Source organism: Rhinatrema bivittatum, chromosome 6 (genome assembly GCF_901001135.1).
Source record: "Rhinatrema bivittatum chromosome 6, aRhiBiv1.1, whole genome shotgun sequence".
NCBI classification, from domain to species: Eukaryota; Metazoa; Chordata; class Amphibia; order Gymnophiona; family Rhinatrematidae; genus Rhinatrema; species Rhinatrema bivittatum.
Genome location: NC_042620.1, coordinates 177199737 through 177215316, shown reverse-complemented (window position 1 = coordinate 177215316; position 15580 = coordinate 177199737). Strand labels below are relative to the sequence as shown.

The 15580-nt window shown below is 41.4% G+C and overlaps 1 protein-coding gene and 1 long non-coding RNA gene across 5 annotated transcripts in view; one reads left to right on the top strand and one right to left on the bottom strand.

Annotated features, from left to right (window-relative positions):
* The window catches only part of LOC115093846 (ras-related protein Rab-5B-like), a 131077-nt gene extending 127426 nt beyond the window's left edge, over positions 1-3651 (top strand). For all 4 annotated transcript variants that reach the window (XM_029606186.1, XM_029606187.1, XM_029606188.1 and 1 more), the window contains one exon: positions 809-3651. In XM_029606186.1, coding sequence (XP_029462046.1) covers positions 809-921 — 113 coding nt within the window. In that variant the 3' untranslated portion in view covers positions 922-3651. The remainder of the gene's footprint in view (positions 1-808) is intronic.
* Positions 1042-15580, bottom strand: part of LOC115093848 — a 33015-nt gene continuing 18476 nt past the window's right edge. Inside the window, exon 3 of the long non-coding RNA XR_003857423.1 lies at positions 1042-1750. This is a non-coding gene — a long non-coding RNA (uncharacterized LOC115093848). The remainder of the gene's footprint in view (positions 1751-15580) is intronic.

Genomic DNA, 15580 nt, shown 5'->3' with positions numbered 1-15580 from the left:
TGTATTAACATGTCGAGTGGTCTTCCTTTCCATATGAAAGTTATGGCTGTGCCCTGCAAGGCTTGTAAAACGGCATAGTTATTTTACAGTGCTAGTCTAAAAGGGATTTAAAAATAAACTGAGTACATACAAATTAGTCTTGTAAATTAGTTTCTAAATGTTTTACCTTCAGTTCTATGCCTACTGCCATGTCTGGAGAGCTTCACAAATTACATTGTGCATATTTGTACCTGATTGGTTCTTGTTGCACATTTTGATGGTGTGTAACCAGGAAATAACCTTCATTTAATTCCTGTTGTGTATAATGTGCTTTATAATGCTTTTCCAAACATGGCGGAACCTAAGGTATTAAGCATTGCAGGAAACCACATGAACAATTTAAAACTTTTAGAACAGGTACTTGTTCCACTCAGTACCTGGTGAGTACGGTTTTCTTTTGAAGGCATAATGTACATATTGTATCCTTTCAATAGAGGAATATTAATGTAAGCTTTCCTTGGCATTCAACCAAGGTTTGAATGTAGAATTAATCCCTCCATTTTTTGATAACTTGCTGGGATGAATTGTGGCTGTCTCAAATTGAATGATTCACCTTTGTCTTGAAAAAGCAAGAATTTCTAAAATATGTTCCAGAAGATAAAAAATGATGGTTTTCTGCAGCGATGTGCAGAAAATCTTCAATCTGGGATCGTCTGACTTGGGTGCAGTTTCTTGTATGGAACATGCAAACAGTATATTGTCTAAAACACTGGTCTCTCCAGTAAGGTTTAATTGACAGGCTGACTTTTTTTTTATATACTCTGTGCAGCAAAGAAAATGCCAAAAACAGATACACAGAATCCAGCTCATGCAGCCAGAAACAGAGGTCTTACACTTCATGGAACAGACCAGCAGCCTCGGAGGGGATGCTGTGGTAACTAGCAAGATTTCTTTGAAAAGGAAAAAAAGAAATCGCAGAACAGTGGATAATGTTAAGGATATGACTTCCTATTTGCATAACTGGGAAGTAATATAGTTTGCTTTTGTTTCTTTTTTTATTGTAAAAAAAAAAAAATGTTATGAAAACCCAGATGGCAAAATACATTGCTAACAAGCAGCTGATACCTGACCACTTATGTAATTTGTTAGAATGGGGCGTGTCCTGCTTTACTGTGATAAATGGGACTGTTTGACTGCGAGAGTACAAGTGCAAGTCTGGTTTAAGGCTCTCCGTGGCTTTTGGCAGTAATTTGCCAGCACATAGGCCCGCACTTGTAAACCTGGCAATGTACCAATACGGCCACTGCTGATATGGGATTATACCTGCCCTTTTCATTAAAGACATTTCCAGATCAGAGGTTCTCACCACAAATTTTTGGGTGGCTTCAAGAGCTATAACAACCAACTGACGCTGGTGGCTGCATTGACCATTTTTATTTCCCTGAAATACCCAATTATCATTCACCGACTCTCATCTGCGGGGGCCACATTTGAGAAACGTTACTCGAGATCATGCAAATATAACCTCTTGTCCCAAATGACAGCGCCCAAGATTGTTTCACATCCAAACTCTCCAAAATGCTTTGTTATTCATTTTGGGGAGGTGCACTTATGTGATTTGAGCCGAATTCTGTTCTGGGCTTCTCTTCAGGCTTGCAGAGGACATCACTGGTTTGTTTGCAGCACTTTAATCTTCATTCAGTTCATATTTATCGCAATGAGAGATCTGTCTTAATGATATATGTAAATTGCTTCCATCACTGTGTTATGCCTGTATTAAAGAAAAAAATATACAAAATGTGTTAAAAACTTAAATTTGTATTTGCACCCTCAGATAATGTTTTACTTGCATTAACTCTTAAAATATTGATTTTTTTTTATTTAACATTAAGTTGGAAATAAAAAATGTAGCTATTTATTTTTAAAACATTGTATAAGTCTAACTTTGCTAGAAGGCACTTTCCTTTAACTGTCTTGAACATAAAACTGCCATCTTGTGCTGAGGAATTTCTCTGTTTGATAGAGTAATATGCAAATATTATAATTAACTATGGAAATATATGCAAAATATGTTTACTAAGGTTAGCCACAAGTTTGAAGGGCTCTCTGGTGAGGACACTGGGTAAAAAAAAAAAAATTCAACATTTTGGGTTGTCTGTGCATGGTTGTTTTTTGACTGGTAATAACTCTTCCAGACATTGGTTAGAATTACTTTTCTGCAATAGAATACATAGCTGAGCATACAGCTATTCTGGAAAGGGCTGTGTTATTTTTCTAGATTTAATGACATTAGGATCCTGGTCAGATTAAATATTTTACCTGTATTAATTTGTTCATTCTTGTAGCAGCATTAGCTAATTTTTTACCCACAAATAATCTTTCTTGGTTTTGTAAGTTAAATATTGCATTAACATCATTTCACTAAATAAAACTAACAAGCAGTTTATAAGCATAAGCAGAGCAGTTTTGCTGCAGCTGTTGCTTGTTATACAAATGTAATCCCTTCTTTTTCAGGATTCACATAGTGGAAGAGGCACACCTCAAGGTACTGCTGAGGCCAGCAAACTCGCTGCATGTCCTGTTGGTTCTTCCAGATAGAGGGGAAGCAAGTGCTTCTAGGCCCAAAAGGATCAGTATCACAGTCCCATAAGTAAAGGTTTCAACACCTCAAAGTGGTGTTCTAATAAATACAAATTTTTTCTGAAGCAGATAAGTAAAATGGTAAGAGCTAACATAAAATCTTTTTTCAGAATCAGTCAATTTAGGAATACGGTCCAGCAACAATACACACAAGCAATCAGTGGTAAAGGTTCCATAGGTCCCATTGAGCCTTCCCTCCATGACTTTCCTCCAGAACCAGTGCGAGTTCTTCTGTTACGATTACAAATATCAAGGGAGAAATTGTAATCTCTTGAAGCCTTTGCTTTCCTTTGGCAGGATGGGATAGCTCCTCAGAAAATGCAGATACAAAAAAAATACTTCTCCTTTATAAAAAAATAGAATGCAGCCCGATAGCTATGAATTTCTAGTACACGGGTAGATATCCTTGATCACAAAAAGATTTGCAGAGGGTTGAAATGTCTTCTCGTTGGGGAAAAGGGGAAAAACTCCCACACCAAAGTTTAATAGAAAAAAAATTAAAGATAGGACTATTGTGTTTAGGTGGAACGATAAGTGCCCATCCCTCTGACACAGGAGCCGCAGAACATCGCCAAAGAGCTGCCCAGAACCCATGCAGCCTCTCTCAAACACTTCTCTTTCAAGACTGCTGCTATCTTACAGACTAATGAAAACCCATCTTTCATGAGCTGGGATATGTAAGTCCCTACACTAAGGACATGTGCTTTAGAGATTTCTTCACGTTTTAAATAAATTGGTGTGGTTGTCCTGTTAATCCAGTTTGTAAGCAATTCCCTTTTTATTGGACTAACGTAATACACTACTATCTTAAATGCTAGTCATATATGTATTAGGTTAAGCCAGTAAACTGGTGTCACCTGCAGTTGTTTTGGTTGACCTTTTATTTCGTATTTTTAGAGAATGGTTGAAATCTAGAGTCATTTTCTAGCGTATTTGCTTTTTCGCTCTAAATACACATTCTCTATTTTATTGTTACACTCAGTGGGATCTGCATGATTATTTCTATTTAATAAAAAAATATTTTATTTTTCATTTTTTTCTAGATAAGTGACGTTTTCATTGCTGCAGGAGCAGGTTCTTATAGTGTATGTCATATGTTTATGTTTATTCAGTGGTTTAGTTTGGGCCTACTGTTTGTTTTGGACACTCAATATGCAACTGCTCTGTGGGAAGCATTTTTTTCGGGATTTGGAAAAGCCATGGAAGTGTGGCTTGAGCAATGATGGTGGGACATCTGTAAAACAGCAGCTAAAGTTTAAAAAGCCATTTTTTGAGGCTATTAAAGGAGCAAAAGAGACGACTCTCCTTTTAATGAATTACAAAGCCCAGGAATTTTCTTTGAAGAGCTTGTTCCTTCACATGATGTTGGTCATTGCCTGATGATGTCATTTTAGAAAAGAGCTAGCCTGAGCTTCCTAATGTGGTTTTATTATTCCCTATCTGAATATATGAAAAATATAGCAGATTTGAGCTAGATATCACTAAGTAGCCATACATTGGTAACACAAAGGCCTATTTCTCTTCTTAAGTTCCCTATAATGATCACTTTGAGATGTTTAAAATTTCAGTAAAGGGTTGCAAAAAGAAGAACTCTTCCCTTCCTCCCCCCTTTTAATATTACTTTGCCAAAATTTTAAATTCTTTGACCACAGAAATACCTTAAACGCTGTGTCCTTTTACTCTCACTCTATTTGGGAGTAGAGAGGCTGGGACTAAGGAATGTTGGGTTGTGTTAGCAACCCTCTGACGAAGTAGAGAGGTGCTGTGCACCTGCTGGCATTGTACTGTCATGATTTTTAGCACCTTTACTACAAACATTGTTTGAAGCTGCTGTTATGTGGTGTAATCCTATAAGCAGGAAACCTTCATCAAGGAAAATGTAATTGAAAACTCATTTGTGATGGTAGAAATTTTGTCTCCTGAATTACAGGGTTTGCAGCATCTGATTTGGGTATCTTCAAGCCAAAGTGTATTCGCTCCTCTGAGATCTAGGCATTACTGTAGCACTACTATTAAGCAGAGCACTTCTATGAATGAGAGCTACTTTGTTTGATGGAAACTACCAAGAAATACCTGTATTTGCCAGAAGAGTAAAAGCTGGAAAATTTAGCCAGTAAGTGAGAAAAGCAAATCATAGGAAAAGGAGGAAACAAAGGTAAAGAATTGGAAGTTGCAAAGCAGAGAGTACAGAAATAAATCCAGAAAAATATAGAACACAAACTTTTAAAGAACACAATGAAAGAAATTCAGTAGATAAAAGAAAAAAGGAAGATGAGACTTGAAAATGAGTACAATTGTTGAACAAGGAACTTGCAGAAATCTAGTGAACAAAAAAACCTGTAAACCAAGATTTGAACATGTTTTTCTCACGGGAAAAGCACGATGGTAGTCCTCACATATGGGTGACATCACAGGATGGAGCCCAATCACGGAACACTTTTGTCAAAGTTTCCAGAACTTTGACTGGCCCCTACTGGGCATGCCCAGCATGGCACTAACCCTAATGGGCAGGTGAAAGGGTGTTGGTACGTCACGTTGGAGACGTTTTGTCTCTACAAATCCCCTCGGTCCTGAGGGGGAGTAGAGGGGCCGAGATGTCGTCGATGCCGGACGGTCACCGGCCGGTGGTCGATTTTTTTCTAGATAAGTGACCACCGGCCGGTGGTCATTTTTTTCTAGATAAGTGACGTTTTCATTGCTGCAGGAGCAGCTTCTTATAGTGTATGTCATATGTTTATGTTTATTCAGTGGTTTAGTTTGGGCCTACTGTTTGTTTTGGACACTCAATATGCAACTGCTCTGTGGGAAGCATTTTTTTCGGGATTTGGAAAAGCCATGGAAGTGTGGCTTGAGCAATGATGGTGGGACATCTGTAAAACAGCAGCTAAAGTTAAAAAGCCATTTTTTGAGGCTATTAAAGGAGCAAAAGAGACGACTCTCCTTTTAAATGAATTACAAAGCCCAGGAATTTCTTTGAAGAGCTTGTTCCTTCACATGATGTTGGTCATTGCCTGATGATGTCATTTTAGAAAAGAGCTAGCCTGAGCTTCCTATGTGGTTTTATTATTCCCTATCTGAATATATGAAAAATATAGCAGATTTGAGCTAGATATCACTAAGTAGCCATACATTGGTAACACAAAGGCCTATTTCTCTTCTTAAAGTTCCCTATATGATCACTTTGAGATGTTTAAAATTTCAGTAAAGGGTTGCAAAAAGAAGAACTCTTCCCTTCCTCCCCCCTTTTAATATTACTTTGCCAAAATTTTAAAATTCTTTGACCACAGAAATACCTTAAACGCTGTGTCCTTTTAGTCTCACTCTATTTGGGAGTAGAGAGGCTGGGACTAAGGAATGTTGGGTTGTGTTAGCAACCCTCTGACGAAGTAGAGAGGTGCTGTGCACCTGCTGGCATTGTACTGTCATGATTTTTAGCACCTTTACTACAAACATTGTTTGAAGCTGCTGTTATGTGGTGTAATCCTATAAGCAGGAAACCTTCATCAAGGATCTTCTCCAGCAGGGGTCCCCCTTCAGCAGTAGCCTCGCGGTTAAGGAGCTCTGCAGAGATTCCTGACAGGAATTTTCCTCACGGAATTACTAAAAGTTAATTTGCCCCACAGGGGTCCCTCCTTTAACTTGTCCAAGCTGCGGTACTCCGGTAAGTTTTTACCCGTTGTTTGTCAATTACCGTCGAGTTTGGCCCTCGCGGCCTACTGGCTGTCGACCGTACCGCGGCTCAATTTTTTTCCACGGCCATTGCGTCGGGGTTCCATTGGTGCCTGGACTGTAATTGTACCATGTCCATCACAGACCCCCATAAAGTCTGTGTAATGTGTCTTGGACAAGAGCAGGATGTCTTGACCTGCACCAAATGTGCCCTAATGACACCAAAAGGTCGCAAGGCCAGAATGGAGAAGATGGAACTTCTCTTCCGTGCTCAAACCCTGACTCCGTCCATTGCATCGACGTCGTCAGAACCGGCTCCGTCAACTTCGCGCCAGCATCGACCACCGGCCGGTGACCGTCCGGCATCGATGACATCTCGGCCCCTCTACTCCCCCTCAGGACCGAGGGGATTGTAGAGACAAACGTCTCCAATGTGACGTACCAACACCCTTTCACCTGCCCATTAGGGTTCAGGATGCCCTTGGCCAAATTCTACCCCAGTTGTTGTGCCTGTTGCACGTTTGGGTACATTTGGTGCATACTCGGGACATCTCAGCTCGGTACTCACCCATATGTGAGGACTACCATCCTGCTTGTCCTGTGAGAAAGCAAATGTTGCTTACCTGTAACAGGTGTTCTCACAGGACAGCAGGATGTTAGTCCTCACGAAACCCGCCCGCTGCCCCACATTGTTGGGTTTGTTACGTTTCCTTATTTTATTTTTCAGCATTTCCTGTAGCTTTTTAAACAAGACTGAAGGGTGATCCCTGCTGGCTGCAGGGTTAGTGCCATGCTGGACATGCCCAGTAGCGGCCAGTCAAAGTTCTGGAAACTTTGACAAAAGTGTTCCGTGATTGGGCTCCATCCTGTGATGTCACCCATATGTGAGGACTAACATCCTGCTGTCCTGTGAGAACACATGGTACAGGTAAGCAAACATTTGCTATCCCGAAAAATACAATAAAGATTGTTGTAAAAGACACTCTTTGGGGATGTGACTTGGAAGATATGAAGTGAGATTTGGGAGAGCTGCTCTTCTAAAGCGGGGGGCTGTATAATGTTCTATATATTTTTTAACCTAGCACAGTATGGGTAAGGATTTGTTTAATTACTCAGACAGGTACATGTCACTGATGCCTGCAGAACAGGCACACAGCACGCTGTGTGAATATCATACCTTATGCTCTGTTGCTGTAGAAGAGATGCAGAAACTGTGTAAGACAATTTGAACTAGAGCCCTACCAATGGAGATTTGTGTTCTGATTGCAGGCCAGTCTTCCAGCAAGGTCTTTTTTTGATACAGTGGTCCTTTCAGTTTTTCTTCCAACATGCGCAGTGATTTTTGTACAGTGTGCATCGCTGTTGGAATTTTCTGGAAGTTTTGTGTATGTAGTTCCACTAGCTAACTTGGTTTTGTGTCAGCTTTATTAACTTATTTAGAATTTCTTAATCCTTTCCTTTCAAAAATAAAATAGTTTCTTTTCTTGCATGTCTAACTTTTTTCCTCTTTTGTGTTTTTCTTTATTTCTTACATTTATTCATTTTTTCCTTTTCCTCCCTCTTTATTCTCTATCTTCTTTCTCATCCTGTCCTATACTTTCCAAGTCTTCTCTATTTTGTATTCTGACATTTTCAGCATCTTCAGCACTCTTTTCTAGCCTCCTCTTTTTTTCCTGTCCTCTTACCTCTTTACCTCCCTTTCTTTCTGTCTCCACTTTTCCCACCATGATTGCTTCTATCTTTGGCATGTAGACTTGGGAAAGCTACTACTTATCCCTCGTTATGAGCAAGAAGGATGTGATCTATTCTTTGGAACCCTGCCAGATACTAATGACCTAGATTGGCTACTGTCTGAGACAGGAAGCCGAGCTTGATGGACTTTTTGTCTAACCCAGTGTAGCGTTTCTTGCGTTCTTATGCTCTGTCTTTCCGCTCTACAACCCTCCCCTCCGTGTTTTTTCACACACACACACACACACACACACACAGACATCCATCTCTTAGATACAAGATCTGTCTCTTATTTCTTTCTTTCCATTTCCCTTAACTTTTCCACTCTGTTCTCTTCTCCATCTCTCCTTCTCCCTTACTTGTCGGTCTCATTAGTTCTTTCCCATCCCCAGTTACCAATTCACTTGCAAATTAAATGCCTTCATTATTTAAATACCTTGAATATATGCATTCTCTATCAACAAGCAGGCATGAATTAAGTCATAGTGTGTAGACAACATCAGCCAAGCAGATTGTGATAAATTGCAGGAAGACCTTGTGAGACTGGAAAATTGGGCATCAAAATGGCAGATGAAATTTAATGTGGATAAGTGCAAGGTGATGCATATAGGGAAAAATAACCCATGCTATAGTTACACATTTAGGTTCCATATTAGGTGCTACCACCCATGAAAGAGATCTAGGCGTCATAATGGATAACACATTGAAATTGTCGGTTCAGTGTGCTGTGGCAGTCAAAAAAGCAAACAATGTTGGAAATTATTAGAAAGAGAATGGTGAATAAAACAGAAAATGTCATAATGCCTCTGTATCGCTCCATGGTGAGACCGCACCTCGAATGCTGTGTAAAATTTTGGTCGCCGCATCTCAAAAAAGATATAATTGCGATGGAGAAGGTACAGAGAAGGGTGACCAAAATGATAAGGGGAATAGAACAGCTCCCCTATGAGGAAAGACTAAAGAGGTTAGGACTTTTCAGCTTGGAGAAGAGACGGCTGAGGGGGGGATATGATAGAGGTGTTTAAAATCATGAGAGGTCTAGAACGGGTAGATGTGAATCAGTTATTTACTCTTTCAGATAATAGCAAGACTAGGGGGCACTCCATGAACTTAGCATGTGCTACATTTAAAACTAATTGGAGAAAGTTCTTTTTCACTCAATGCACAATTAAACTCTGGACTTTGTTGCCAGAGGATGTGGTTAGTGTGGTTAGTATAGCTGTGTTTAAAAAAGGATTGGATAAGTTCTTGGAGAAGAAGTCCATTACCTGCTATTAATTAAGTTGACTTAGAAAATAGCCACTGCTATTACTAGCAACGGTAACATGGAATAGACTTAGTTTTTGGGTACATGCCAGGTTCTTATGGCCTAGATTGGCCACTGTTGGAAACAGGATGCTGGGCCTTTGGTCTGACCCAGTATGGCATGTTCTTATATTCTTAACACACATGGCATATGTTGCCAGCAAGTGGAAGAAGCATCAATTTCCCTTCTCCTGTTATCAAAGTTCATGAGAGGCTTGTGGCATTCCAAGCCACTGGTTAGTAAACCAGTGCCTTTGGACCATAACCTAGTCCTTGCTCAACTCATGGAACTTCTTGGGTCGGTGGAATTAGTTTCTTATCTACAAACTTTTGTTTCTTGTTGCCATGACCTTAGCACAAAGAGTAAGCAAATTACAGGCTCTTGTTTTGTAGTCACTGTATCCTTTCACAACGGGATAGTTTTACGCCAATGGTGGCCAAGTCTGGGTCTTCAAGCAGGCCTGGTTTTCAGGATATCCACAATGAATATGCATGAGATAGATTTGCATGCATTGTCTGCATTGGATGTTCTGAAAACTAGATCTGTTTGTGGCTCTTGAGGATGACATTTGACCAACCTTGTTCTATGCACTCATCCTAAGTTCCTTTCAAGTATTTCTATTCCACATTAATAAAATTCATGTGCTGCATACTTCTTTTCAAAACTGCATGCACACAGAGGAGAAATGAATCTTTAGTCCTTTGACTGCAAGAGAGCTCTGATATATTTGAGATGGAGTCAATCTCATTGTCAATTGTTTATGTGTGCTTTACTTATGTCTGTAATTTTTGTAAATCGCCTAGACCACCTGTGCATTAGGCAATTCATAAATTCAATAAAATGTAAATGCAAAATGTAAATGATATTCTCAGCCATTTGTATCCCTTGATCCCAATAGATTGGATTTCTTTGGCAGTTGCCAAAGAAAACCCAACTCTCAAATTGGCTAGTGGACTGTATTACACACTGTTGTATGCTGGTTGGTTTGCAGATTACAGACTTTGCCAAGGCTTATCAAATGAGAGCTATGATGACTTCATTGGCTCATCTCACTGAAGATGTTAGCAAAGCTACTGCTTGGTCATCAAGCCATACCTTCATGTCTCACTACTGTTGCGAGAATCTGGCTCAAAGAGACAGTAACTTTGGACAAACGGTTTTGCACAGGCTGTTCACCCAGTAGTCAATTCTCCACTGGTGGGGTCCAAGTCGTTTGTTTCATTAATTGCTTCGCACGGCAACCCTCAGCTTGGGACTCCCCATGCATTATGGCTAATTCATGCTTGCTTGTTGACAGAGAAAGCAAGTTTGTTTACCTGTAAACAGGATTTTGTGTAGAATTAGCCATTCTTAATTCCTACCTGCCTCCCTGGAGAGTCAACTACCTTGCTAAAGCCTAAAGGCCTTGATTTTAAAAGGGCCACGCGTGTAAAAACGGGGTTATGCGCATGGCTGGGCCTTGCACGTGCTGCGCACATTTTCAGAAGGGCCCAGCCATGCATATAACCACTGTTATGCACCAAAGTGCCGGGCCTCTCAAAAGAGGTGGCCCAGGGGGGCGTGGTCTGGACAGCGCAATAGCTGCTGTCCTGGGGAAGCGCGTGCAGGCAGCTGGCCGGTGCACAGAGGTTACTTCAACTCAGAAGTTGAAGTAAATATTAAAACAAAAAAACCCCTAATTGTTAGGGGGGATTAGGGGTCGAGGAGGAGAGGGGAAAAGGTAGAAAGGTTAGGTAGGGGTGTAGGGAAGTTTCTTCTCAGTTCGCTCCTTAATTGGTGCGGACTGGGGAAGGCCTACTCAAGTCACTGCATGTTGGTTTGGAAATCCCCTCCCCCCTGTGCGAGTGCAGGCCCACCCGCACATGGGCACGCGGGGACCGTATTTTATAACATACACGCACCATCGCGCACATGTTATAAAATGATCGCGTCCATGTGCATGCGGACTTTTTAAAATCTACCTTTAAGTTCTGGAAAAGACTAATGGGATTCATGCGGCACTGTGCATGCGGGGATTCCCACACATGTTCAGTAAAGTCTTTATTGACCTCAGAGAGTTGGATCTGTGTAGGCACTGTCTGATGATATAACCCACACATTATGGCTATTGCTGTCTACAAAGAATTCTGTTTATAGGTAAGCAAACTTTCTTCCCTTTTTAATATAATTATATAAAATATAATTACTTAGATCATTTTCCAGTACCACTGTCGAAAGCTGTCAAGATGGCTGAGTGGTTTAAGCCATCAAATTCAAGAGCTCTCTTTCTCTGTTTTGGGTGTTCTGGTCACTGAATGGAGGTATGGCTTCAGATCCCACTTCCAGCACACTCATTTTCAAAAAACTAGGCAGCTTAAATGGCCCTCAGCATCCTTATCAGCCATCATATTCTGTTCACATTACATGTAACTGTTAAATCCACAAAGGGTCCAATTTACTAAGGCTTTCCCCATTCTATGTCAATAGGAACAACAGCTTAGTAAATCAGGTCCTAAATGCAGCTTGGGTGGCACTTTGATAGAGGGCAGTAAGGCAGCTTTCTTTACTTGATCTAGTGCTTCTGATATTTATTTAAAATATTTATGTACCACCCAATACCCATAGCTCTGAGTGGCTTACCAAGAAAAAATATTAATAATTAAAATTGGACAAAATCAAAGTAACAGATATATATAAAATAAAAACAGGAAGATTAATGAAATTTAATGTAACCTATTAAAAAAAAAGTTTATATTTAATAGGTTCAGTGAAGTGGAACAGTCCAACTGCTCTTGGAACATCAGTTTTACTGATCCTAGAAAAAACTGATACATATAGGTGCTTGTTTTTATTAGGATATCAAAAGATAATAGATGTTTATGGACATTAGTTCTAGGGGAGGACTCTGAATGCTAATGTGCAGCGGTGATTGTGTCACTAGTTATGAATTCAGTATGCGTGTATCAAAGTAGTTCTTTGGAATGAGTTGACAGTTTTTGATTGCAGTTTAAACTCTAGATATGGTTAAAGTAATTGAAGCAACTCCTGTAGAGAGGCAGTTGATTGCTTCATGGAGGCTAAGGACTCTACACGCATTTGGGCCTGGTTTACTAAGCTGTTCCCATGGACAAAGAATGGAAAAAAGTTTCAATGAATCGAGCCCTTTGCTGTTTAGGTGTTTTATGATTATGTGTATTATTCTGGCACACTTTGTAGCAGCCAGGAACATGCTTGAGTAGTTTGGTTATACGCTAGCATAGAATAATTGAAACTGGTTTACTTTCTGCTATCAATATGCACTAAGTTTCAGGAGGGAGTGAAGGTAGAGATGTAATATTCAACAACAATGTGAACATTTCTCAGCACAGTTCTAAAATGTTAGTACACATCCGTGGATAGCCAATCAGATGTGCTCCTATTAATCTGTAAGATATTAATATCTGCCACTGTATCTGAAGACTGAAGGGTAGCCACTGTGGCACCATTTTTTTAAAAAAGACTCCAGGAGTGTTGAAGAAAACTACAGACCAATAAGCCTGACATTGGGGCCAAGCGAAATGGTAGAAACTATAGGTAAGAATACAATTATTGGCCATATAGATAGTTATGGATTAATGGTAAAAATTAAAAAAAAAAAGGCAACCTAGCTTTAAGAAAGGGAAGTCATGCGTTACCAATCTATTAGAATTTTTGGAAGGTGTAAATAAACATGTGGATAAGGGTGAGTTAGTCGATATAGTGTCCCTGGATTTTCTGAAGACATTTAATAAAAGCTCACATGAGGACCTCTTCAGAAAATTACAAAGTCATAGACTAGGAGGCAGTATCCTATTGTGAATTGGTAACTGGTTAAGGAGATCATTTATCAAAGTGCTATATGGCTTTTTTGCATGCAAAAAGCACCTTTAAGGAATGCAAAAATGCCATAATGCATGGTGTGATGCAAATTAGGAAAAAGGGAGGAGTTTGGGGTGGGATTTCTGGCCAAGTCATATTGCACAGCTTTAATGTGGATTTTAACTACACCTTTTTCATTTGTGTTAAGCCGTGCTTTATTGCACTTTGCGATGTTTTTACAAATAGTGTTATCAGTTGCTAGGGGAGAGAGAGCCTAGCCCACCACCACTGGGAGGGAGGGGGAGAGAGAGAGAGAAAAACATTAGCTATAAGGCCCTCATACTAGGTAGGTATTTATACCTCTATAAGAGGTCCACCTAGCTACTTGAGGTGAGGTTTAGGTATTAGTGTAGGGATTCGGGGCCACTTTGACATTCAGAGTGCGATGTACCAACAGAACAGTGCACTCTTGTGAAGATTTGATGACCTTCGGAGAGAGAAAGCTCACCCAAAGATGAGATTTGTACAATCTTCTCTTAACCTAGCTTGATGGACTCTCTACCTGGGTAACATTAAGCTAGGTTGAGAGAACATTGCACAAATCTCATCTTTGGGTGAGTTTCCTCACTCCAAAAGTTATCACATCTTCACAAGAGTGCACTGTTCTGTTCGTATGTCGCACTCTGAATGTCAAAGTAGCCCCTAACCCCTACACTAATACCTAAACCTCACCTCGAGTAGCTAGGTGGGCCTCATATAGAGGTATACATATCTACCTAGTATGAGGGCCTTATAGCTAGTCTTAGTCTCTCAGTCGTTGTAGGTAGGAATTTCAACAATTCTGGTACTTACCGTAAAGTGTGAAAAAGTTATCGTAGTTTGGGGTAATACCTATGCGAAGCACTAAGATAGGCTGTTTATTGCAAAGTGCGCTATTACCATAAAACACGCCCCTTTTCCTATCGCATGCAATATTTAGTGCATTTTGATAAATCCAGGCCTAAGAGAGAGGAAACAGAGTAGGTCGAAATGGTCAATTTTCTCCAATAAAGAGACCTGGATAGTTGGAATGGGGACCAGTTTTTCTGACATTCATAAATGAGCTACAAAAAGGAGCAGTGAGCAAGGTGATTAAAAATGCAGCTGACACAATTATTCAAAGGAGTTGATTTAAGAAGCTGCATGTGGACACTGAGACTGGGGAACTTGGCATCTAAATGACAGATGTGTTAGGATTCGTGGGTTTAGTGGACCCTTAGCCCGAGGTGAGAGTTGTTACAGTCTGAGGGGAGGAGCCCCCACAGGTCCTCACCGTCGGGAAGCGTGGTCAGCAATAGTAGAACACACAACTGTAGTATAGCGTGGTAATAGAGTCTCTGATATGACGACATAAGGGCTACCCCAGGGAACGGGGAAGTGCAGAGTCAGTCCCAGTAGCAGTGACATAGGTTGCCCCGAGGAGCGGGGAAGTGCAAAGTAAGCAGATGTAATGGAGACTAGAGATGTAGGCGCAGCCCCAAGGAGCGGGGAGGCGGGCAGGTTGTTGATGTAGCGACATAGGCCCTAGCCCGAGAAGCGGGGAAGAGAGGAGCAAGTCGCTTATGTGGAGACGTAGGCACTGCCCCGAGGAGTGGGGAAGAGAGGAGCAAGTCGCTGACGTGGAGACGTAGGCACTGCCCCGAGGAGCGGGCAGTGCAGAGCAAGTTGCTGGTGTAGGCGCTGCCCCGAGGAGTGGGGAAGTGCAAAGCCAGTTGCAGATGTAGAAACTTAGGCACTGCCCTGAGGAGCGGGGAAGTGCAGATCCAGTTGCTAGTGTAGAGGTGAAGGCACTGGAGTACTGCGCCCTGAGGAGTGGGGAAGTGTGGAGCAAGAGTCGCTGTAAGGTAGTTCCGAAGAGCGGGGAGGCCAACAGGCAGGACCTCTAGAGAGGTGCAGGGACCACCCTGAGGAGCAGGGAGGTCTGGAAACAAGTCTCCCGTATAGCGCACACAGGCCCCCGAGGAGCGGGTACCAGAGCTAGAGTCCAGGAATCGAGGTAGCGATCCAAGCAGGAACAAATGTCAGGGCAGACAGGCACAAGCACCAGTAGCGAAGGAACTCATTAACAAGTCAATTAGTGCAGGCCCCGGGCGGTGCTTAAGAATCCTGGGTGATGATGTCATCAATAGGCGATGCCCCTGAAGTTCCCACCATAGCATCCTTAAAGGTGGACTCAGTGGCGCGTGCGTGCCTAGGAAGGCCCAGAGGAGGCATGGAGGTCGGCGGTGTCCCAGCCACCATGAGAAGTCCCGGGAGATAGGCGGCATGTGTTGGGGGTGGCTTGCCACAGCCGCGAGTTCGCCTGGAGAGGACAGCAGGACAGCACATGACGTGAGTTGGGTCAGTTGCAGCTGCCCGCAGCAGACGGTCATAATAAGATGAAATTTAATGTGGACAAGT